The sequence below is a fragment of the Electrophorus electricus genome, chromosome 2 (assembly GCF_041902795.1).
Source record: "Electrophorus electricus isolate QZ-2024a chromosome 2, ASM4190279v1, whole genome shotgun sequence".
NCBI lineage: Eukaryota > Metazoa > Chordata > Actinopteri > Gymnotiformes > Gymnotidae > Electrophorus > Electrophorus electricus.
Genome location: NC_137498.1, coordinates 32,509,882 through 32,535,529, shown reverse-complemented (window position 1 = coordinate 32,535,529; position 25,648 = coordinate 32,509,882). Strand labels below are relative to the sequence as shown.

General features: G+C 42.5%; 1 protein-coding gene across 4 annotated transcripts in view; it reads right to left on the bottom strand.

Moving 5' to 3' along the window:
* sdk1a (sidekick cell adhesion molecule 1a) overlaps nucleotides 1-25,648 on the bottom strand; it is a 181,967-nt gene that overhangs the window by 82,821 nt on the left and 73,498 nt on the right. For 3 of the 4 annotated variants that reach the window (XM_035528817.2, XM_081699294.1, XM_081699295.1), the window contains exons 2-4: nucleotides 23,992-24,151; nucleotides 22,179-22,285; nucleotides 21,303-21,450 (exon numbers count right to left, since the gene is read on the bottom strand). In XM_035528817.2, coding sequence (XP_035384710.1) covers nucleotides 21,303-21,450; nucleotides 22,179-22,285; nucleotides 23,992-24,151 — 415 coding nt within the window. Of the gene's footprint in view, nucleotides 1-21,302; nucleotides 21,451-22,178; nucleotides 22,286-23,991; nucleotides 24,152-25,648 lie in introns of those variants that run through there. The other variant, XM_081699297.1, reaches the window with a different exon arrangement.

Below are 25,648 nucleotides of genomic sequence, written 5' to 3'. Positions count from 1 at the left end.
CACTACTTCACCCCTTCACTTTTAATCATGATGTAACATTTCTTATCTGGAAGTGGTATGTAATGGCATGATTTACTTTAGATTTCTTTCAATTCATGGAAAAAATAGATACGGAAAACAGCTCTACAGAAAGAATTACAGCACTCTCCATACTATTGCAATAAAATATTTTATTCAAAAGAAACGTGCCATCTTTGATCCTTTTTAACATCAAACTGATTAGGAGGGAATGGGGAGGAGAAAAACAACAAAATCAAATGCTCATTACTTATGCATTAAAGACACATTTACTGTTTCTACACCACTGCTTCCTTGCTTCTGACAAAGAAACAGGTGTCCTTCTGTAATACAGTAGTTTTTTAAGTTCATTTCCCAGAGATGCCCATTGTTCTTACTGAAGGAATTAATGGGGTTGCCAGGCAACCAGGTTGCTGGCAGGTCCCAGCCCGCTTCTTAAGTAACCCAGGCAGACTGAGGGTGGACATGGCTTCAAGTGCTAGCTGACATTTCAAAGAATTTTCCCTGCAATTCATTATGGAACGCTTCCAAGGCCTGATTAAAATGATTTGCTCCATAATAATTTAACCTTCTGATTTTCCACCTGTGTGTCTTCACTAGATGGTGAAGAAAGAGAAAAGGAACAAGAAAGAAGAAGAAGAAGAAGAAGAAGAAGAAGAAGAAGAAGAAGAAAATGATGAAGAAGAAGAAAACTGTTCATGTCCATAAAGAAATTTGAAGTCATGAGGTAAAATACAGTAAATATAAATCACTCGTTCTTGCTGTTTTCCCAGATTGCATCATAAATAAATTGGAAAATAATTTCTTTATACTACCTGACATTGCAGAGATGAAGCTACATGCATGCTTGGTACTTAATTAGGTTCTCAGTATCATGAGTAATGATGGATAATATAAACGGTATGCTCCTTGAGAGCAGAGAATTCATTTTCATGAATGTTAATGAACTCGCCAAATGCATCACAAATGCCTTTGCATCTTACTCTTATCCGATCTAATGTCACTTGAGTTAAGATAATCAAAAGAGACACAACAACCTTAGAAGCCTACAAAGTACATTTTAACAGGTAAACGGAAAAAAACTAAAAAGAATTCTGAACACTGATAGTGTAATACTTCAATGTCTCTAGTGCGCAAACTTTAGTACAAAATAACTTTTCAAAACTACTTGCCTTAAAGAACATGGATCTCTATTTACAGCAGTACAGATGACCTGAAGTAACTTAATATTCTGAGCAACTCCACATGGAGTTACTCCACTGAGACCTCTCATTATTGGTAGAATCCTTCTTAAAACCACTTGAAATGTGTCCTTATTCCTCAAATGTATCCTTGTTTCAAAGAGAGAAATAATCCACTCAAGATAAGAGAGACAGAGCTCCTCTCTTCCTCAAAGAAGAGATCTCTCACAAGCCCCATATTCAGGCACATGAGCACACAATTCCCTCTTTACTTTGGGTAATTACTATTTCCCTGTGGTAATTATGCCACCTCAACTGGACCACCCCTTAAAGACTTTTCTCAGTGCTAGCAGTGCCAAAAGGGCATTCGTCTAAAGAAAGGGAGAGAGCCTCTCTGCCAGTCTCATCAGCTTTCTAACTGGCCTATTACTTTCCTCAATGCTACTGAAGTAGGTGTTGTGCAAAGCTAGAAATTTACTGGTTCACTGTGCTACTGGGTTTCAGGCACAAATTATGGCTTTGCTCCTGGGCCAGGCCTAAGCCCTCTGTGGGCCAAGCCTGGCAGGGATCAGGTCATGATTTCAGTGTGCTCTACACTACCCTCTAACAATCTGGTGTCCCTCCCACTGAAACTCATTAAAAACCACTATCCAGCTGCCTGCAGTCCATGTGGCCAGTACACAGTGGTGTTCTGGTTCAGAATGACAGACTTGGTTCTGAAGAAGCCAGATCTGGCTGTGTGCTCACTGTAGCCAAACAATCGAAATCTTCTCAAACACACCACAATTTTCACACAGCCCACAACATATCATATCACAACCTAAATCTTGAGAAAGAGTTAAGAAATCTCTCATCTCATGAATGTGGATATGGATTTTAGTCAAAGTGGGCTAAAAACAAAGTCTGGACTAGTTAATAAATAAAAGACATTTAAAATGCAGCCTATCATAGCTGTCATATATATTCCACTGTAAAAACAGACAAAAGAATTCCTTCCTTAGCAAGACCCTGCATTAAAGTGCCTGGTTTACAAAGGACAGTACATAGGTACAATTACATTTGTGCTGCTTTGCTTCAAGCAATTCAATATGATTTACTGAAACTGCCACAAAAAGACTGTGATAAATGTCATAAATACTGAACCTTAAATCATACAAAAGCCTAAATAGAAGAAAGAGAAAATGAACTGTTTAAATGATGTGAGCATAATGACATTTTGGAAGCTATAATACCATTCTAATGTCCGTGTTTAGCCAAGCAATGACAAATGCGGGATGATTCTTGCAGATACACATCATGTATTGTATAATTCAATTTGCTCTTGTCAAGAAATGCGAAATGGGATTCATGTCAGAAGTGATGATCTCATTATGAAAGAAACAAAGTGCTGTTTTACAGTGGGGCTGACACAGCATGGCATAACGCAGCTTCCTACTAGAGCTGGACTGACTGCACAATGCAGGTCTGAACACTCTGTCAGAGGAACCAATCAACTGATGTTTGAACAGAGACGGCTTTCTGCATGCCTCCGTGCAGCACCAGCAATGGCATCAGAGCCCTCATGCCTCTGGATACAGCTATTCTATGCTCTTGTGATGTGCAAGAGAAAGTGGCGTTTTCATGCAACACACCTCTATCTGCCTGAAGACATGGATCAATAGCTTAATGTGGGGACTGTGGGTGGAGTTAGTGCTTCAGAAAACAAACAAACAAGCAAGCAAACAACCAATAAACAAAAAAATGAAACAACAAAAATGCCACAGCTACAACAAGAGGCCTATGCAATACTTGAATCCTGCCTTAAAGCTGTGCAGAGGAGAATCCAGTCTTTCAGAGTGGAACCAAGCAAGAGAGTATGCCTATGAAAAAACATGAGAAACATAACCCAATCAGCACCGCCTAATAACCACTGAGAGCTGTGGCCCTGTTGATTAATGGTATTAGGCGAGGCAAACGCATGTAGTGTATTAACTGTAAATTGGCCTTCGGAGGAAAGGAGGGCTTGGAGAAAAGCACTTGTTCATTTACATATTAATTTATTTTACACTAGTTCATTTTAATATGGAAACGACAGACTCATCTCAAAATCTTTGCCTGGTAAAAAATGAACTTTTATAGTGGATTTACAGACACCCAGATTTCTTGCACTACTGCAAAATATTCACATAAAGATCTCTTACTAAAATGGCCTAATAAAATCTGAAATATATAAGAAAACCCACAGGGGCTTCAATGTGTTAACAGCATATTTCAGATGAGAATTAACTGTACTAATTCCAATCAAACTTGTATTGGATTTTAAAGGTTCCTGTTAAAATCTACACACTATACATATGGATAGCCCTGACACTGAGTCCTGGTCCATGAGTCATCTGGTTAGCTGAGGTCAAAGCAGAGTGGATAGTTGCACATGATGTATATCTTTACCCAGTTCCAGTAGACAGCATGCTGAACCGAACATGTGAAGCCACATAAGCACTCCCATCAAATCCATAATTAACTCATGGGGATGCTACTGTGCTCCCTTTGTAAACACCCGGAGATGTTTAATGGTCACAGCCGCCCTTGCAAGCTCCTAAGCTGGGATGAGTATGCACGTCAGCTGAGCTCCGTCTTAGTGAGGAGAGGCAGGCTGGTGCCATTAACGAGGAATGCGAGTGAAAGAAGCTGGCGGGGAGACAGTGAGAACATTGCCTCCTCCACCTGCTCCCCAACACCATTAAGGAGTTTGCGCTTGGCAGAGTGGAGGTGAATGCATGCCTGCCAGTGAGGGTGTAGCTCACAGTAAGGGCGTAGCTCAACCAAGTTCATGTGCATCCATCTGACACCTCGGCTGCGACCGCAGGTGCTTGGAGAGGAGCCATGTTTTAGCAGCGAGCAGCTTGAACCCAGACCCAGAGATAAAGGTTTCTCTGCTCTGTGGTCTAGTTGTGGGCGGACAGCCCAGAAAACAGCACAGTTTGGTGTCCAAAAATAGAGGAAAAAACCCCAAACAAAAACAAAAAATACAGGCCCTCTGACCCACAGATCTTAACACCTCTAAACCCTTCTGTCAATACCACTCAAGACAAAAAAAAAAAGAAAGCAAAACAAAACCAACAAAAACTCCCAATGAGGACAAGATTTCCATTGACTAGTTAAGAATGTGGATTAGAAAGATCATAGCAGGTGGATAAAGAGCTCTGGGCAGAGATCTGATGGCAGCAGTATCTCCGGCCTTAGGGCTTGGGAAAACACACTGACGTAAGGGAAATGGTGACCTTTGTGGAGGAAAGTGGCTGTGCCAAAGCACTTTGCTCCATATCAGTGCGGTTGATAGGGCAGTGCTCCAGAAGCTGCTGCAGGGGCCATTAGCTGCCAAAATATGCAACAGGCATCTGGGGGCATTAACTGCCGACACCAGGAGCTGCAAGGCCTCTGTGTGGTCTCAAAACAGAAGGCCATTTTTAAAAGCAAGCACCCGAGTTGGACTAGGTTTAGGCTCTCCCGCTTCCAAAACCCATATCTGGCTTCCAGGTTCGTGACTAAACAGCAACCAAGCTGAATAAAGGGAAATATCATAGCATTCAAACTCTAGCCATAATTTGGCCCAAAATGGCAGCAACTACAGATCCCTGAAATTAAAGTTTTGATTATCATCTGCCTGACAGGCAATGGACAACAGTTATTTTTCAAATATTCGCCCAGCCTAGTTTATGCCCAGCACCACGGAATAAACACAGACTACTCTGGAAAATGTAATTACTTGTGGGTCATTATCTCTAGAGACATTGTCTCTCTGATGACCATGTCTACTCCATCTCTTTTATACAATAATGTGCCTTTTTAGAACTGTGCTCTCCACTGGAAGACACAAACAAAAGAACTTCAACTCTTCGCATTCAGCCATTTAAAATAACGAACAGTAATTATAAGTAATTATTGGTGCCTCCAATTAGTGAATAAAGCATGGAATTAAACCATGTTGTTAATGGGTATAATTTGTTCAAGCGCCTTCAGCAATTCCTCTCCAGTATTTCTGACTGATGGGAAAGGTAGGGGTTGGGGCAGTGTGTCATCGGCATGGAAACCTACACTAGTCACTGCCACAGAAACACTAAGCCAATCAGCACAGCTGGAGGTTGATGACCTGACCCTGAGACTGTGCATGTGGGCCGGGCTGCGATCTCCCCAGTAGATGTGCCGATCGATCCAAGCTCCCGGGTATTTAATGATTCCTGCAGAGGGCTGAAGGGCAGGAATGGCTTGGGTTCGGAAGCTCTGTGTGTTAGCTTTTCAGTGCCATGCCGAGGGCTGAGCTGTCTGGGGCGGGGGAGGAGGCGGGAGAGGAGTGCCTCCCTAGCTGCTATATTGCCACTCCTGCAGCATCTCCCTCCATCGGTAATTAATTCTCAATTAAAGTGAGCAGAGCAGAGGCCTGACACCAGAAACAGGCTGGGGGCTGGTGGACAGGGGGACAAGGGGAGGGGGCTTCAAAGCCTCGTTAGTAGATTTACATTGATCTGATACAACTGCTCAATAACAGAGAAAGAACATATCCTCAGCACTTCTTTTCCCAGCAGAAGGACTAGGAGTCCAGTGTGGCGAACACACATGGCTTCAGCACAGGCAAGCAGCTGCAGATGGTGCTTTTTTAATGCAGATGAATGGGGGAGCACACTCACAGTCTGGGTGATTAATTGACTTTAGAATGCCAATTTAAGGTGAAGGAACTCAGTAGTTGCACATTTGTGCTGAGTTACAACAGGCATCTCAGTTTATGATTGGTGTTCTTTTTAGTGGCTGTCACTCAATGTGACTCAAACTCTATCAGGCTAAGACATCACCTTTTGTTTTCTGCTGTATAATTTGATACCCACAACTCATCTACCAACCCCCTACTGCCCACTCTTGGTGTAAATAAATAAATAAAAACCTTTCAAGCTAGCATGTACAGAAGAGGAACCCTTACCTTGCCATTATGCAAAACAACTGTGAAATACTGCAAATGGCATTTGCAGTGTGTCTTGTCAGTTGTTAATGGACTATAGGTAACTACTGTAACAATGAAAGTAATGTGGTTATAGGAAAACAAATAAAAAATTCTGCTCAGGTACAGCTGATTTTCTATACATTCCAAAATTAACCTAATGCTATATCCATCAAGTGCTTAGCACATGAGCTTGTGGCTAGAGCCCACCTTCATGTCCCTAATTATCCTACACTGAATGAAGATGTGCCTTGTGACAAACACCCACTCTGAAGCTTTTGGATGTTACTGTATGTAGCTATTAAATGTTGCATTTATGAGAGTAAAGCATTAAATCTGAGAAAAAACCCTGTCCAATAACCATTTTGATAACGTATCTGCAGGCAGCGTTCTGAGCGCTTCACTCATTACTCCAGTGGTTTGGACATCTCGTGCTTTTAGTGAATCTGACTCTAACTACTGTAGCTTTCAGATCTATATAAGGCATTAATATGTTGTTGTCTGTCATGCAGTCCTCAGGACCCTGTACACTGTCTACTCAGCATAGAACTACAGCTTTCCACTTCATTTTCCAGAATGCCCAAGAGAATCAAGAAAATAATCAATCCACATAATCAACATACCAGGAAGCAATCAGTAGATCATCCTCTCTGGAATAACAATCTGAACTCATCTGTTCCCTATTCACAATCCGTATAAATATTCTTTAGTTTTATTCTTGCCTTGTAAAGTATTGACCATGGATGACACCCCCTCGCCCCCCGGCCACTGCTGAGGTTTTTCTGCTCTCTGGTTTTGACCATGATTTGTGTAAATGTTTGCTAACCTACTATTTTGTGAGCATCTGCCTGTTTGCATCTGCCTGTTTATGATCCATCACATTGTCTGACCAAAATGGCCTGCATGCACCAAGATGCCATGTGACTGATAGAAAACAAATGTTAAACCAACTAGCTGTGATTATTCTTACAATATCTTAATACCTAAAGTCTCTCTGTAAGGCATTTTCATCTTCATCTTCATTTATCAATTGGCTCTTTCTGATAAAGTCCAACTAAAGTGATTAAACTCTCCTTTCAAGCTGTTCTTCTTTGGCTACTTCACTCTAGCTACAGATTGTGTTTTAGGGGCACATATATATTTATGGCAGTCTGTCCATAAACACAAGTCCACATCCTTTCTATGTTTCCCACACTCAGCAAAGTTAGTCAGGGTGACACAGGCGTTTGTGAATATTTGCCCAGAGTGGCATATATGTTATCCATTGCACCTGGTGAGATGGAGGGACATATGCATAATGTAAGGACTGAATAAAACCTCTTTTCTGGCCTTAGCAATGACCTGCTGCCTTTTTAGTTCATGGTCACTAAAATTTACTTAATGCAAATAAGGAATATACAAGGATCATTCAATTATTGTGTACCTGATCCAAGTGTCAGCTGCACCAATTCAAACAAGACAAAGTGTTTATTTTCTTTCTACAGTATAAAGCATTTGATCTTGATTAGTGGGATATCTGTATCAGTTAATTTTTTCCTTATTACTTTTTTATGCTCAAAAACCCTTAAATCTGATATTATAATGCAACCCAATTGCATAACATGAATTAAATCATCTTAAATTAAGATAGTGGAGCCATTTACTTAAAAAGCAGGGCTGCCCATAAGGATTCCCAGCTGCAGCTTTGATTGGAGCATATTGAGTCATTTCTGGGTGCTGAAAAGCTTCTGCTCTAAAGGCATACTTGCTGTATAAATAATTACAATGTCACAGGCAGGTAATGTCTTCATTCACCCATCAACCTCAATCTGACAAGTATTCTTCACCTATTTGTTCAAACTCCAAAACTTAAGGATGGATCTTTTTTAGATGAGCACCCATTTCAGATGCTCTGCATTTGGAGTGCTTATCAAAAAATGCAATAGCTCTGCACATTTCTTTATCCTAATTTAATTTAATCCCCCATACAGGCAATTGCACAGAAAACATGACCTAGTTTGGTTCACTTTAAAGCCCCTCTCTCTGGCTACTTTTTCTTGCCAGTAGGAAACTTTCCCTAAGCTTTGCTGAAAGTTACATTTCTAGCCATGAATTGATTTAAACTACTGTGTCCTAAATGTCCTGTTGCATAAACAGTTCAATGTTCAAATTCCAAGCTCAAATGATTCCATTCTCAAACGTAAAATGCCTCTTCTCTGCATTGATGTTTGGTTTGGCAAAAACACTCGTCACAGGATGACCCACTCTTTGTAGGACTTTGGTGCTGTGAGGTATAATTAAGTCCATCCCAACAAACAATCTTCCCTGTATCACTATGAAAAACAGTATTTAGCTAAATTATTGTAATCTTTGCACATTATCCTTTCCAAACGTGTAATTAAAGGTTTCTATTGTGACATCGGGGCTGAATTCTTCTTGTTGCAATTCAGAATCCAGAGAAGTGAAACCTTATCGGAAGCTGCAGACAAATGAGCTGCTTAGAGGAACTGCAGTGATGATTCTCCAGACAGGGCCATTCTTAAGACCCTCCACTGTGCTAGAGACCTTCAGAAGCCAGGTGTGTGTGTGTCTGGGGGGGGGGGGGGGGGGTTCTGACAGGACTGGCTGACTGATGGTGGCAACATCACAGCTGGCGGAAGTCATGGCTAGCTTTGCAGAGAGATTTTAATCACAAGCAAGATGGTATCAGTTAGTGTGATGGAACAGCAGGCAAAAATGTGCTGTGCTCGCTCTGAGATACACTGGTCCAGAGCATGTGGAGCCCCACTGTAGAGAAACAAACAGACCTTGAGATGTTTATTTTATATTATTTTTCATGTGTTTGTTCAATTCTGAAACAGTGGTGTACTCAAATGGATGTAAGGGTTTGTGGGAGAATACTGAAATATTTTTGCTTGAAATATTCACATAGAAAAATACAGGTCTGAGGCAAAAATACCATACTAAAAGCTGGAGGGTCGTGAGGATTACAATATTTCAGTACTTCACAAGATCACTAATATGATTCGTATGAATTATCTCATACTTAGTGACTGAATAATATCTCTGGAAAAGATTTTTGTAAAAGTTTTAGAATGCCACAGGTGGTTCATTGAACATTTCCCATTTTCTGAAAGTCAAAATGCAAATGCAGCAGCAGATAAAGCAAACAGAAAAAATACTGGATAGTCACTATTAAGGATCCATGCTTTTCCATTCCCCTCATATTCAATGGAAACTATTGCATCAAGCTGTAAGCTTTGTGTGCCATGCTGTTTACACCTTACGAAGAAAAAAAAGGGGCAACGCTACCTTCACTGGGCTAGTAGATGGAAGAGTTTATTAGGCAGTGTGGCTTAGGAGCCCAGCACAGTGTGACTGGCCTGCAGCTACTGAACTGACTTCAGGTTCACGAGTCAAAGCAGCGGCAGCTACATACCTCCCCAGCCTGATAGCCACGATCCAGAGCTCTCACACCTGCCTTGTCCCACCCTGCGTTGTGGCCAGCGGCACACTGCTGGTCATCAGCTGCAGCACCCAAATGTGTCAGATGCAACAAATGATGGCCTGAAAGGCAGCTTCCAGGTAATGCATGTCTTTACCTTGATAAGCATGTTGATACTGAGAAGCTGCCTAAGAAAAAGCTTGCCTAGAATACCTACAGGTCTGGAAAAACAAATGATGCATGCAGAATTCTGAATGAGCAGTTTGTGTTTCTAAAGGAGGAAAACAATGCCTTAACACCACCATTAAAAGCAATAGAAATTTGTTTAACCATTATAGACCTTTAATTATATTTGTCTTAAGAAGCGCTTTGCAATTCTGATTATTAGTTATTCATGAGCTGAAAGGAATGCATTATTCACTGGTCTATTTGCATGACAAATGGACCTCGAAATTAATTGTGATACTTAATAGTTAATGAAGAATCTGTTGAAGATGAGCGATTTGTTCCCAAAAATAGCCCTCCTGCAAAGAGTCATTGTTCAGGCCTGAGAACTCAGGCAGTATTTCTCACTACATGTATCCAGAGCAGATGGAGTACCCTGGATGGGACACTCAGATATGCTGACAAAATCATGGATGAAGAACTCTGGAAGAAGGGAGAAAAGCAAAAGTATTTTTGAAAAAAGAAGAAAAAAAAGGGTCCATGTTCTCAGTCAAGGAAAGCTCCCCCTTAGGCATGGCAAGGAAAGCTTATTTCTCTAGTACTTTTCATACACAGTGGCAATTCGAAGTTCTTCACATAAAAAATTAAAATGAAAAACAATTGATTTATACAGATCCATTTCAAATATAGATCTAAACAAACTAGTACTAAAATAAATTAAAGTACTAAAGATTTAAAATTAAAATGTGTAAAGTGTTAAAATAAAAGATGAAAATAAATTAAGAGATTAATTTAAAAGAAATAAAAGTACATTGTTGTGCTGAAAATTAAAGAGTTGAAAGTTCAGTGCTACTAAACTGAGTTAAAATCCTGGTACTGATTTACAACCACCTAGTGATGGGGATCTTCTTATATGGTTCCAATTCAGACCAACGCCTGAATTGACAACACAATTCAGAAGGAACACAGGACTAACAGACTGACTGACTAGTTCTTACTGTTCTGATACTTTTGCTACATACAAACAAGTAATTTATACAGAAGTAATAATATCATAGAGCAAACTTTGCAACATGCTAGTAGGTAGTGTATGAATTTAAAAATGGGGGTGATCCCTTCTTTTGCTCCTAGTGAAAACTCTGGCGGCTATGAAATCTTGTAAGATTTGATCAAGAGGGAGCATGTATAAATTAAATGAGAGTGGCCCAAGAATCAAACCCTGAGGGACACCACAGGTCAATAACTCTTTCAGAAATATTATTTTCTATTTCAGCAAATTAATTCCTGCTTTGTAGGTATGAACTGAACCATTTTAGGACTGTTCCTGATAGTCCAACCCACCTCTCAAGTCTATCTATAAGAACTCTATGTTCAATGGTATCAAAGGCAGCACCAGCACCTGATATCGAGCAGTAGTAATAAAACTAATACCTTCCAGCACTTGTATTTAAATTAATTTAATTAAATACTTTGATGAGAGTAGTCTCAGTACTATGAGAAGGCTAAAATCCTGACTGAAATTGTTTAGACAAATATTTAAGGAAAAAAAGCCAGTAATTTGCTTGAAGATGATTTACTCAATGATTGTGCCCATGAATGGTAGATTTGAAACAGGTGTGTAATTACTTAACATGGTTATTTTTTTTTTTTTATTTTTTTTTTTTTTGGGAGAGGCAGATGCAGTTTTTAGTGTTTTAGGGAAAACACCTGACACTATGTCAGCTACTATTGAGTGAAACACAAGTAAGCTGTCAAGGCTGCAAGTGGATGATTTGATCTAACTCAAAGCACTAAACTCATACAATTTACTTTTACCTGACGCTTTTATCCAAAAAACCCCCCCTTACAAACAACTTGAGCAAATGAGAGTTAAGAGCTTTGCTCAGGTGCCCAACTTTGTGGCAGTGGGGCTTGAACCAGCAACCTTCAACTTACAAGTCAAGTATGTTAACCACTGAGCTACCCACTGCCATGGGAGATGATGGAGACGACATGGGTGGACAGAAACTTACTAATGATTTGTCTGATACTGTATATATAAAAAGGGATATAAACTCAGATGACACTAATTCAGGGGGCATATGTGTAGATGAAGTTGTTAGTTTGTGAACCATGGTGAAGATTATTTTTGTATTTTGTATTGTTAATGTTATTTTTGATAATGCTGAAGATAAAGGATTGTCTAACTTTGCATAATATTGCATTGTAATTATGCAGCCTGTGAAGATTTCTTTGTGAATCAGAAGTTAGGTTTAACACCACCCATGTTTGGCCTTGCTACATTCTGACTTTTGGATCTGAACTGCTATAGTATTTCTACATGGTGCTTTCTGTTGACATCATTTTAATTTTAAGTGGTACAATCTCATCCATAACACTAACCATTTTTGAGTTGAAGCTATCCAGCAGTGCATCAAAAGATTCAGATGGTTTGCATGGTGCTGTGCACATTTTGCTAAAAAAAATCATAGCTGTGCTGTCGTTTATAAACCTTTTCTAAATGCATCTGGTCTTGGGTTTTAGTAAAGCCCACATATGAAAGAACACAGTAATGATTTGATAAAGCTACATCTTTAACTGAGGTTGATATGTTGAAATCATTTAAGATAACCCAATCTAGAGTGTGACCGTGACAGTGTGTGCTCCGAGACATGTGCTGAGAGAGACCAAAATTGTCCAACATCGTGTGGAGTTCCTTGCATAATTGTACTTGGAGTTGTCAGTATGTATGTTAAAATCATCAGAAATTACAAAATAGTCCAAATCAGTGGAAATAAAAGAAACATCCCTGTAAATTCATCAATAATATCTGCATTGTACTTTGGAGGCCTGATATTCTAAACACCCCTTTCACTGCTTGATAACTGCTTGCATTGGAAAAAACCTTTAAATAGAGCAGCTGTACCTCCACCTTTCCTGGCACGCGAGACATTTATAAAGTTTGGTGGAGCAGATTCAATTAATATGTTTGCAGCGCTACATTCATTTAACCATGCTTCAGTTAAAAGCATAAATTCAAGCTCATCGACTCTAATATAATCATTAATTAAATGAGACTTGTGATTTATGATTGATCAAATGTTAAGAAAAGCCAACTCCTGATTGGATTGATACTGAGGAACAGCTGCAGGCTGATGTACAATGTGGGTTAAACATGTTCTGTTCATTCTATTTATAATAAGAACAGAAATATGATAAGCTACAGGTGCCATGGACAAGTTTGTTTTGTAAACTTTCATGAATGTTATTGCTGCTACAGCAGATATCAATAAGTGCACATTATTGCTGTGCAACTCTCAGTTTTGTTAATTGAACATGCTGTACTATGAGGTTCTTGAGAGGATGAAGAATATGGATGGTGCTGCCACTGTGGCAGCGGCTGAAGTGCTGTGTTTGAGGCTAGGCACAGGTGAGTGGGCGTGGTTTGATAGACCATCATTTCTTGGTTGAGACCTGTGGTCTAGCATCAACAGGGAAAGCAGCTTAGTCCCCATACCCACCAGATCTGCCATCTTTTCCGGACAAAAACTTAGTAGTGGGGACATTAGATGTGAAATACTGATGGTGGTTGATGATGGTGTCTCTGGTGTCTCTGGGGATTGGAGAATCCCATCCTGAAGCAGGGACCGCAAGTCCTTGGAGGGTGGTGATCGCACAGGCAGTATGATGGTGAACTCCTCATTATCATTCTCGTTATCAGTCTGCAGAGCGCCAGTGCTGTGCAGCTGAAAAGAATCGCTAATGGTGTTCTCAAGCAGTATCTTTTGGCTGTGATGAGTCACACTGTACTTGCTGTCTGTTACCCTGTGATGGAGCAGGAAGTCCAGGATGAAACATGGTGAGATGGTCATCCAGAGATTCAGCAGGAGACATAGAGTTTCTAGTTTTTGCCCCATGACAGGAAACAGATGGGTGTTGAATTGACAATACAAAACAGTTTGTAAAGCATTTGCAGCCCAGTCCTATTAAGACAGAGGTCATTAGGTTTAAAAAATGTTTTTAAAAATTCTTGCGAGTTTCAGATCCTGTTGATGCATGTGTTGAGACATAGATGATGAGAGAACATATTGATTCTTCATACTAGACGTGTTCCGGTAAAAAGATATGTAATAGATTAGTAGATTATATAGTAGACTTTGTAATAGAAAGTTCAGAAAAGACCCTTTTTAAGAGCTCAGATTTTTAAGCCCTTTGAATGTATTGTTTGCCAGCATGCACAATTCAAGAAATTATCTGATGGTCAGCTATGATTCCAGGGAGTATTTCTTTTATGTCTGAGACAGTTACACCTGGAAAACAGCAGGTTAGCATAGTCCTGCTACCTATGCTAGCTATTTAGCTGGACTAACAACTTCAGGGTTTCCTCCAAGAGGTGGCATTTGTTTGGCCCTGAACATCTGAGGTTCTGTCTGTTGTGCTGTGAGCAATTTCTACCATGGTTCAGCCCTTTGTTTGCACATAGTACAAGGTTCACTGGCTTCATGTGCATTGGGGGATTCATTTATAATGAACATTTCCTCATCAAGATCAGTCATTGGTTCAAGTCTGTTCACTTGGTGCAGAGGTGACGGTATCTTAGTAGTATTAGCGTTAGCATTAGCTAACCAGGCCTCTGTAGCATAGTCCAGCATGAAGAAGGATAGCATGATTGTGTGTAGTACCCATGATAGTGCTTCACTGCATTTAGCTTTGGGTCTAGAACCTTGTCTGTGCCATCTGTGAGTGCCCTCTTTCAGTCTCATCTGATTTTAAGGCTCTGCTGATTCAACGTCAGTATGTCTAATGGATTGTTCGCTACTGGACTATCTAAGGCTAGAGCAGTTAGCTGTGTTGTGCTACACTGGGCAAACTCTCCAAGCAGTGGCTGGGGGAAAAAGCCCTTTAAAAGTTCTCTATCCTTATTGAACTTGTTCACTGCTGCCAGCAGTCTGGTCTCCAGCATGGTGAACGTCTGCAGCAGTTTGTGGAATTTGGACCAGCATGGTGGTTCTGCTGTGAGGGGGAGGCATTGTTTGTATTGTTGATTTGCCTTGGGTTAGGAATCTGTGACCGTGTCCCAATATTGCTCCAGAGTACTGCTAACCAGAGCTTTCACATCCAAAACTGATAAATATCTGCCAGAAAAATCAATGCCACTTTTCATAGCACTGTGATAAAAAAAATTAAAGTTCAGAAACACAGCAGAGACCTGAGAAGAAGTATATGTTATGGTGAAAGAGTGGAAGTTAAGCCCAATATGAATCCACAGACAATCACTTGTACCGCATGGCCAGCCAAGGGTCACTTTTCTCCTTTCAGCAAGTGGCTTGTGCTCTCTATAGGTCACCAGTTGTGTCGAGGAGCATTTTCAGGGGGAGTAAAGCCAGTGTTTTATAACAGTCTGGCATTTCCCTGCTCCACTTGGAGGTTAATGTGCCTAGCCCCCAATGGGCAAACGACACCGGCAGCGCTTATGGCGTGCATGTCCTCAGCTCACCTCCACTGTGCTGTCTCTTCCACACGCTGATGACACCAAGGCCAAGTACTGCGATATGTCACACATGAAATCTAGAACTTGATCTTACCCTTTCAGAGCAGATTGCTTTCTGTCCACCCACACGTTACCCTTTGCCTCAGATGGGGGCATCATCTTCACATGTGAGATGGGGAAGTGGGGGGGGGGGGGTGGCACATAAAAGGCTTGAGTGACAGACCCTCTTACTTGACGAATGGCAGGGTAACGTATACACATGCAACAGATATAAATCTTCCATCTCTTTTTTTCGAGGTACCACTCTTTTATTTGGGGGTCTTTACCGCAAACGAGCAAGAGAATCAAGCACATAAGCCACCAACCAGTCCAATCTGGATCCCTTTGTCATTTCCTGAATACAGGTTCGGTCTTTCCTGACACCTGTTATGCTTGTTGAAAAAGGTGGGGGTGGTGGTGGAGTGAAGCAGGGGAGGGTCTGACACTCCTGGCAAGCAAAAAAAGCACTCCCAGTGCAACCTGAGACTTAAGATGAACAAACACTGGAGTTGTGACAATGATACATTCAATAACTTATACCTCAAGTGTTGGAGGGGTAACCGAATGTAATTTTTTATCCTGAGCCAAACAGTAATATTTATGATATGTTTCTGATTTGTTTATGACTTGATTGTTTTGCTTGCTTTTGTGTTAACCAATAGGATGAAAACAATTTCCTACTACTCTTGTTACACATACTCCAGTACCAACCATCTTTGTTAAACAAGTAGTTGGAGCCATGATTCCTAAAATGGGGGATCACAGTCTTTAGTGAGACAGCAGCAGAGGCTTCAATGCAACTCGAGTCCCCTCTCACCACACCCAGTAGGTTGTACATAATCCAAATGTTTCTTTATCTGATTCATCTCCTGCCAGGGAAGAAGCGTAACACTGGAACACCGTGGTGATATGAGAGGGTTCAAGAATGACTACTTGCCCGCATTTTGATGACTTTTCTTCCTATCTCCTGCTCCCATCTCCCTTGCTTTGTTTTGGTGGGTTATTGGGAGCGGAGTTGCAGCATGCCTTCGCCCGCACCCCTCCGATGTGATATCCTGAGTGATGATAAACTTGCTGCATTATTCCACCATCAATCAGGAAGGGTGTTTGTGTATTTGTGTGTGTGTGTGTGTGTGTGTTTGTGTGTGTGTGTATTGGAGGGTTCCTTCGAGTTCCAGTTCCTTTCTTGGTTGATTGTCACTCCACGGCAACCTGCCACCCCAGCCTGTGAGGGTCTACATTCCAAAAAAACCCAAAACAAAACAAAACAAAAAATCCAGACTTTGCACACCTAAGAGAGCTTTTAATCGAAAGCGATTTCAAAATGGCATGAGTGAGTATTTCCATGGCTGAGGGTGGCTGTTGTTTTGGAGGGAAGAGAGACCTGGAGCGCTTTTGTACTAACCATAATCCTGTCTGCAATCTCAGAGTTCCCTTTGATTCTGTACTGACAATAGACTCTTCTATTTAAAGGGGGAGGGGCTTAGAGCAGAAACAGGTCTGCCTTCTGGATACATCTGCTTCCTAAAGGAAGCCCTCTTAGCTGGAAACTTAGTCCACTCAACTCAGATCACTGCCTTAGGACATGCCTGTGTCATTGAACTTAGGCTCAGGGGCAGATTTGTCAGCAAAGAACAGAGGCTATGACCTCTTGAGTAAAAGTTACGTGCATTCAACATGTAGATGACATTTCTACACTTTCACAAAGCATTTAAAGGAATTTTGATTACAGGTTGATCCTGTACAGTTACAACAGTAAGAGACTGCAAATCTGTTTGAGACTCACCAAGTCCAGTCAGATTTAATAGGAACTTGGTGAGGAAAATATTCCGATCAGGATGAGTTACTCACAAAATGGTTCCCTACCAACCACAGTCTCTTCCAAACCCTGTGTTTTATGCTCCCTTGTCTGTAGTGGCAAAGAGAGTACTGACATCCTGCAGTTCTGCATCCGGATGGCTCTATTCATACTGAATTTTATTTAGGGACCATTCTTTCTGCCACTCTACCTCCCTTTTCCCTCTCATCTCACACACACACACACACACATACACACAATGCATACACATGCGCCTACAGAAACACACACACATACCCACAGACATGCATGCGCACACACACAAACAAGCACACACACACACATACACACACACACACACACACATACACTCACACACACACAATGCATACACATGCGCCTACAGAAACACACACACATACCCACAGACATGCATGCGCACACACACAAACAAGATCACACACACACAAACAAGCACACACACACACACACACACACACACACACACACACACACACACACACACACACACACACAAACAAACACGTATCTCTTTAAACCTCTATGGAGCTGTACGTTCTTGGTTCATAGCTTCCTGGCTGGAGGGTCTGATAAGCCTCTTGACAAAAGAGACTATGATTCACTTGGGGTGAGTAGCGACACTCTTGGGCCCATGACTACCACAGTATCATTGTCAATCATCGTGTTTATGGCTCCACACACAAACATCACAACATTAGCTGACACTTTTTAACAGGAAAGTAATCCATTCCATGAGAGGGGCTTCATTTATTGTGGTTGACTGAAGTTACCTCTCATGCCTTTCTGGTGGTTCCTGAATTGGGAGTGACTGGAGAGATGGAGGAGAGATGAACTATTGTGGAAGCCATTTTATGTGCTGAATTCACTGGGCAGCTGAATGACCCATAATGGGCAGAGACATCAAAGATATCTAATAATGAATGATGAAAAATTCAGCAAGGTAGTGGAGGACGCAAGGACAAAGCAATGAGAGGCAGACCCAGTATCTCTTTCCCAGCCAGCAACTTTGATCTGCATTCGGAACAGAAAGCACTTTGCGCTGGTGGGGTAATTATCACCATCATGAAAATTTCATGTGCTTTAAAGGGGAAGGCAAGGTGCACAGTGGAGAATGACTTCTCCAGCTCCCCACACTTCTCCAGCTCTCCACACATTGCCACTCACCTGGGACCTTTGGCGCCTTTCCGTGGTTCTCCACACTTGTGCATATGAGTACCGGAAGGGACGGGAGAGTGGGTGGGGGCTGAGAGTACACCACAGTGGGGTCTGCACAAAGAGGTGTGCTTCATTTGGACATGGAGGAGTGATCAGATAGAATCAGGCAGAGCAGTACAGTGTGTGCCATCAAGACACTTATTTCATGCTACATTAACAGACCAAAGGGCTATGCTGTGGTCCAGGGTGCATGAGAAGCTGGCAGAAGGAGGAAGGAAAAATGTTTGGGAAAATCAGAGAACATTTTCCTTTTCTGCCTTTAAATTGTTTTAAGATACAAAGTTACCATCCAAGCATTCTTGAGGTTATTAGAGGGTCTTTAATGGCTTTTTTGTCAAAGAGAATGACATGATTCATAGACAGGGAAGTACAACAAGGCTGTGATTAGGATGAGTAATTAGCACATCTACCACCAGAAAACACAGATCTTCCTCAGCCAGGGAGCAGACACTTAAACACATGGAGAAATAAACACAGGGAAGCATTGTGGCAAGACCTATCGCCTCACTCGTGACCACTGACCACATCTCCCATGGGTTCCGTTATGGTACCAGCAGATAGCTTTATTCAAGAAATGCAAACCAGGGAGCATTTGAGCAATAAAGTCAAAGGAGTAGATGAAGCTTTCTTCTGTTAGTTCCTGTCTGTTGCTTCAGAAGCTGGAGATCGGGGAACAACCCTCATGGATGCCAGGAGAGGAACCATTACTGCCATAGAGACAAACAGCTATAGGACTCAGTCCATAATTATTTGAGATTATTATTTGTCAGAAGTATACTGGCGTATTACTTTGAAGTTATGAAAAGAATGGTTGGAAAGTGTTGCTCAGTTTCCACCTTATAAAGTGGCCCTCTTCTGAAGTCAAGAGGATTAAAAAGTGCACGGCAATAATGTCAGTATCAGCAAAACTACCTGAGTCTGAATGGCTTGCAGAAATAAAAGATTATTTCTGGGCTTCAGATATGGAGACCTCAAAGCAGAGAATGGATCTAGAAAACCAATATCTGCTTCAAGAACCAAACATTTCTACAGTCAAAAGTTGATTAAAATAATAACTCTAGTAATGTGATTTGAAATGAAACCGCAGTCTGAAGTAGTAAATAAACAGATAATAATTTCATTTTCTTTACATTACACTTTGGAAACCCAAGCAGAGCAACAAATCCATGACCACTATTTCAGAATAAATACATAATAAATACATTTCATCCCTTGTAAAGCATTGTTTATGCCTAAAGTATTTATGCCATTGCTTTTTTCCATGGTTTTTGGAAAGGCATCAGGAATAGAAAGTGTCATTGAAACTTAAGTTGATGGACTTAAAGGCCAGGAATTTCCCTGCCAGATGGGATCAGTTCTAAACTCAGATTCAGGATCAATTCTGCATATCCCGCTGTTCTGCAGAGGACATCTGTCTCCTTTGCAGCTCAGCAGTATTCAATTCCAAAACGTAAATATCTTATGAGACTCATGAAGAGATTTGGCGGTGCCGCATGTTGCACTGTATGGATATTGATTCTAGGCTGCAAATCCTCCCGCACAGATAAACTTTGATCCTGCAAGGCCAGTTAATTTAATCGCCATGCGAGTCAATTGCTTATGAAGTACGCCACTATTTCCAAAGTCCCATTGCAGGGGATTCTGCCCAGAGTTAAGCTGATTGCACAGCTTCTGCCACTGCCACAGAACAATTAGGAATATGACATCATGTCCAGGAACATGCTAATGAGCTTGGCCAGGAATATGACTGTTTTATATTAGCAGGCGTCGGGGGCAGGGCCTGAATGTGAGGTGGCCTACTGGCTCAAGCAAGGCTTCAGGCTTCCCATGTCTGGGAGCACTGCCAAGCTCCTGTAGGTAAAAAAAAAAAAAAATCACAGAGCATACATGGAACACTAACCATGCCCCTTCTGATTTTTAACCCTGCTCCTTTAGATTTTATTCTGTGTTGCTGCATGTGTGTAGCTGCTAATGGTGCTGGTGGCACACTGGTTTGCGGGAGCACAGCGTCTGCTTTTCGTCCTGACGCAACATTGTGTCAAAGCTCTGGCAGGAGAGTATTGGCCCAATTATAGAGCTGGAAGGATGCCAGGATACTGCAAGCATATCTTCAGGGTTGGGCTGGGGCTTACTGAAACACCCCCATCCTCCGCTACTGTGCTGAACTAAAGAACTTCTGATTCTACCTCAGGGTAACACACACCTACACCGGCTCAGTGCCGTATCCCACTTCTAGACAGACGTCTGTGATGGGAAACTATGCAGGGGGACTGTGGAACTCACTCTCGGCAGTCCGAACTCTAGGCCTGCTTTGGTAAGCTCAGAGAAGGATGAATCAAATGCAGATCAGAGTCTATTCCAAACTTTTACCGCCATGATCTTAATCACTTTTCAATTACACCCTCCGATGAAATCAAAAGTGCTTTTCGAGAAGAGCCACCTCTGCAGGCATGTGAGGAGGGCCAAGTCATTAGGTAAGGCTGGGTGCTGGGTGGCAGAGCCCCACTGGAACAAGCCACAATGAGAAAAGACAGTTGATAATGGGGGAGCAGATCAGGCGGGCCTGTCTCTGCCTGAGCAGGCTGCTAATTAGAAAAAAGGCAATGAAGAACTACTGTTAGTTAGATTAAAGAATGGCCACAGACAGGCATTAATTGCACTTCTCCTTCTCTGACAAGAAGTGTACACACACACACAGACACACACACACACACACACACATACACACACACACAGAGCCCATGCCTTCTGTGTCATAGGCTGACATGTTCTTTTCTACTTGAGGTTTCCCCTACAGTTTTCTAGGTTTATGGGTTGCTAAAATTCACCTGCCGGCAAGACTGGGAGGCAGTAGGCCATATGACTTCTAAGGCGGTGCCCAAAGGAGGGGCTGGGAGAACTTTACCATGCTACTCTGCACTTGCTCACTTGTCCTATGGTGGGTTTTGAAGTAAACACGTGGCTTCTGCAGCCCCACTTACACTCTGCTGCTGGGGATGATCTTGTAGCCATCCATGAACCACGTCACCTGCGGGCGGGGGAAGGAGCTCACTGCTGGCGAATTGAGCACGGCCGCTCGGCCTTGGGTCACTGTCTTACGCTGGTCACCCTCCACATAGTTGCCCATATCTGCAGGGAGAGACCCAGCACATGAGCCCAGAACAGAAAAGCTACTCAGCCCCACCCTCCAGTGCACTGCAGACTGCCCAGGCTTTTGCATTTACATAGCGGCGTAAAAGCACCAACTGCAGAGGTGTTCAATCAAACAGAGGTGCACATTCATGGCACGCTGCACTACGAGACTTAGAGATTGCATCACAGCACCCAGTCACAAAGCCAAAAAAGCAAAGTATAAAAAAAGCCTGGAAGCATCATGCATTGAATTCTGTAACATAATTTTGCAAGCGAAGTAATGCATTTTGCACATCCTTTAAAAATTTTTGCAAATTGTTTAAAACCATTTATTTCTGAGAAGGAAATTCCAAAAGGAAGCTTTTGGAGGGTGTATTTGGGTGATGCAGAGAGACCTGCTGAGCCTGCCTAAGGTAACAGTTAATAGTATAAAAAGGGACCGAATCGTCTGCTTAAAACACATGAAGGGGAAAGGTGTTCTTACACTTATGCCTATGAGGCGGGGTTCCAGGTGTACTGCAACGAAACCCCGCCCTACTCACGTCACAGTGGTCATGATTCCCAGATGTGAGGACCCTGAGAACCACCCTTTTTTTATGGATTCTCTCCTCCAACACATCAGGGTAATCACACAACCCTTCCCGGGCCGGAGCAAATGTGAAAGCAGGTGTAGGAGCTCCCAGGACTTGAGAGGAAAAGCAGTCTGTTCCACCACACACACTCACATGCCACGTGGATCTCTGCTCTTCTTTGCAGCAGGGCCCCCATTCTGTTCCTCACCACACACTGGTATGCACCCATGTCTGTGTGCTGCAGAGATGGGATAATGTACCTGACAGAGAGAGAGATAGAGAGACAGATAGAGATAGAGAGAGAGATAGATAGCGAGGGAAAGAGTCAAAGAGAAACAGAGAAAGAGATACAGGGAAAGTCAGAGAGAGAGAGAGAGAGAGGAAGAGAGAAAGTCAGAGAGAGTGAGAGAGAGAGAGAGAGAGAGAGAGAGAGAGAGAGAGAGAGAGGGAGAGAAAGTGTGAAATCCAGCACCGTATAACCAACTTTTGCAGCTAAATTTCATCATACCCATCCCCTTATGGCCTTCTCTTCCTAGGCCAAGCAAGCTCAGTGCTATGGCAATTTGATATTTGTCAGTGCATTTACCCACTTTTAGGAGATTTTGATTCTAAGGGTGTATTCCCTCAGAAGGGATGGGTTAAAAGGTTTACCCTTGCAGCCAAGGCCAGTCTTGCTTGCCAACCTGCACATTAGAGTGAGCGAATCATTAAAATGCTATTATACTCTTCCTGATTCACGCCCCAGTGCCCACCGGCGATGACAGATGTCAGCTCCACGCCAAATGGCCACTTCACTGATATCAGCTCCCGTCGGAAATGATGCTCTCAAATGTGCCGGCATCCCTAAATGTACAGCAAACAATGCGGTGCCTTCCAAAATTCCAACACAAGTTGACTGTCCTCCAGGGGAACCAGGACCTCCAAAGACAGTCAAAAGGGACCATGCAGCTCAGACTACTGATGATTGATCAGTGGAAAAGTTATACTAATTAGACTGATGGTCCATAAACCAGCTCCTGCGCTAATGTGAACATCTTGGCACAGGGATGCAAGTTAGGTGAGGTTGGAGGGGCAGCGTAAGAGAAGCAAGGGGGCAGGGCTGGGTAGTAGAACCAAGGTGGCAGGGGCAGGAGGGAGGGGACTAGGCAGGAGGGGCATGGTAGGAAGGCAGGGTAGGAGGGTTGACGTAGGAGGGGCAGAGTAGGGGGGCATCGTGGGAGGGCAGGGTGGAGGAAAAAAACAAATCATGCAATGCAAACTGATGTCAGCCATGACTCTGCTCACACCACACCCACAAGTAAAGGATGTGCATGTGTCTCAAGCTGCTGCCTTTTACAAGACAAAGGGAGCCCACCTGCCTGATACTTCAGTGGGTATATGTGTAAGGAGTTCTACCAAAGGTCATATGATGACTTCACAGAATGCAGCAGAGACCATATTATTTTCCAGGAGAGGGGCCATGTTAAAGAGTGCATGTTTGAATTGAAAATGTGGATGATTAAACATGCAACTGCATAAACTGAAGCAATCAGCACATAAAAAGTTAATTAAAATTTCATTTAAATTTCCCATGCTTTGAATTTTTCTTTCTCTCTCAATCAAAGTACATTAATAACTGCCTGAAACATGATGCCTTCTGACCTGCTTCTCAAAGTGTGATTTCAAAACATGGAAAATGTCACAATGCTTTATATAAAAGTAGATAATTTTGTGGAAACTGCTAATAGAATCTGTCCATTTTTATACACTATGCCATGAATTGTACAAGATACTGCTGTAAGAATCTGCAGAGTAACCACAGTGGCCACCCTCTGTAGCATGTTGTTTTCATTATGACAAATATATGTAGCACAAGTCACCATGTATGCTGGTGGTGGAAGGCAATGAATTAGATAAGCATGACCTTTTTGAATTCCTTAAGGCAGTGTGCTTGTGAACAATGCAGTGTGGAGGTGCATGCTCTCACTTGTACTCTGGAGAGAAGGCAGTGATGTCCGTGCCATTCAGCATCCATCTGAACTCCAGCGGCCAGCTGCCCTCCGCCAGGCAGGTCAGGACGAGCCGATTCCCCTCCAGGTGGGTTTCTGGACGCCCTGGCTCCGTTTTGAAGTATGGGGCCACATCGCCTGCAGGAAGACAAGAAGAGAGAAGGGGCGATTACGAGCTATAGCTGCATCTGCCCGGCCCTCTAAAGCTGCTGGGCGCAGGGCTGCGAACGCTGCCATGCTCCAACGCACTCTCCCAATTGGAGCCAATATTCTGGACCATCAGTTTGCCAGCTTTTCAATTTGCGCTGACCACCAATGCACTGCGAAAGAGGGGGAGGACAAGACCCACTGTGTCTACACACTGTGTAATCCATGCATAATGATGAAGCATCTGTCCGAAAGTGGCTGCTGCTTCCTGGTGAGCCGCCCTCGAGTTCGGAGGCTCCAGCGTGACAAAAAAGGTCATTAGAGGAAGCAGCGCACTCAGGCGGGAAACGGGAAAGACCGTACCTCGCCCAGGCCTAGATGGCTGCCGACAACTTTCAGACACCTGCCTCCCCACCCCTGCCCATCGATGTTTTTCCTGCTCTTTCTGCTCTCCTCACAAGAAAAGCACAGAGCTCTGACTTTAAAAAGAGAGCTCACTGTGGTGCAGTGGTGGACTAGCATGTAACTGGCTCCCATCGGAAAAATGTCCTCACAGCAAATCACCCACAAATCAATTGCGCTGTAAGCTAGCTGCTTCTCACAACATACAGACACTATGAAATTAGTACACCGCTCATTTTTATTGGTCCACCAGGAACCAGAGGCCACCATGTAGGAAACAGGCCTGGACACTAATGAGGAAGAAAACACAATCTTTAGGGGACCTGCATCACCACCAACCCTTACCCAACCTATCAAGGCAGCAGGGGATGGCCAAGAGTTACTATATAACATAAGTTTCCCACATATTGCCAGTTTCTTTGAGGTTTTGAATAATGCCCAGAAACACTGCTAATTTTAAGACATAAATACCTTCCTACAACATTTAAGAGATCACCATTTGATCTTCATCTTCCATTTCTCGGCTGTTGATCTGAAGAATCAGGCAGGCCAAATGTCAAGAGACCATGAAATACTGCATAGTGCCATGATAAATTCAGTCACCTTGGCAACTTGGATAATGAACAATGTTACATTTCCCTTCCCTGCCTTCCCTCCTGAAGGCAATGTCTATTGAAAGACATGAGATAATTTTTCATATAAAGGACACCATGTGGACTTAATGTGGTGGTATAAACATTAAAGACATAAACTGGCACCCACCTCCTGAAGCATTTCTTTTGATGTTATGGAAGATGTGTCATGGAAACTGCTGTTTTTCTTACTGGCTGCTTACAGGAATTGCTGTTATGAGATTCATAATCTCAGTAATTAGCAGAAATGCATGCTGTTGGACATGCTGAACTCCACAGAAGATGCTGCAGCATGTTTATCATAAATAATCTCTGCCAGATTTATTCCCCACTGCGTACCCACTGAGTCATTCAGTCATCCTGACTTCACCCAGTCCTTACCCCCCCCTCTCTCTCTCTCTCTCTCTCTCTCTCTCTCTCTCAGTCTTACTCTTCACCATCTTACCAGCAGTGA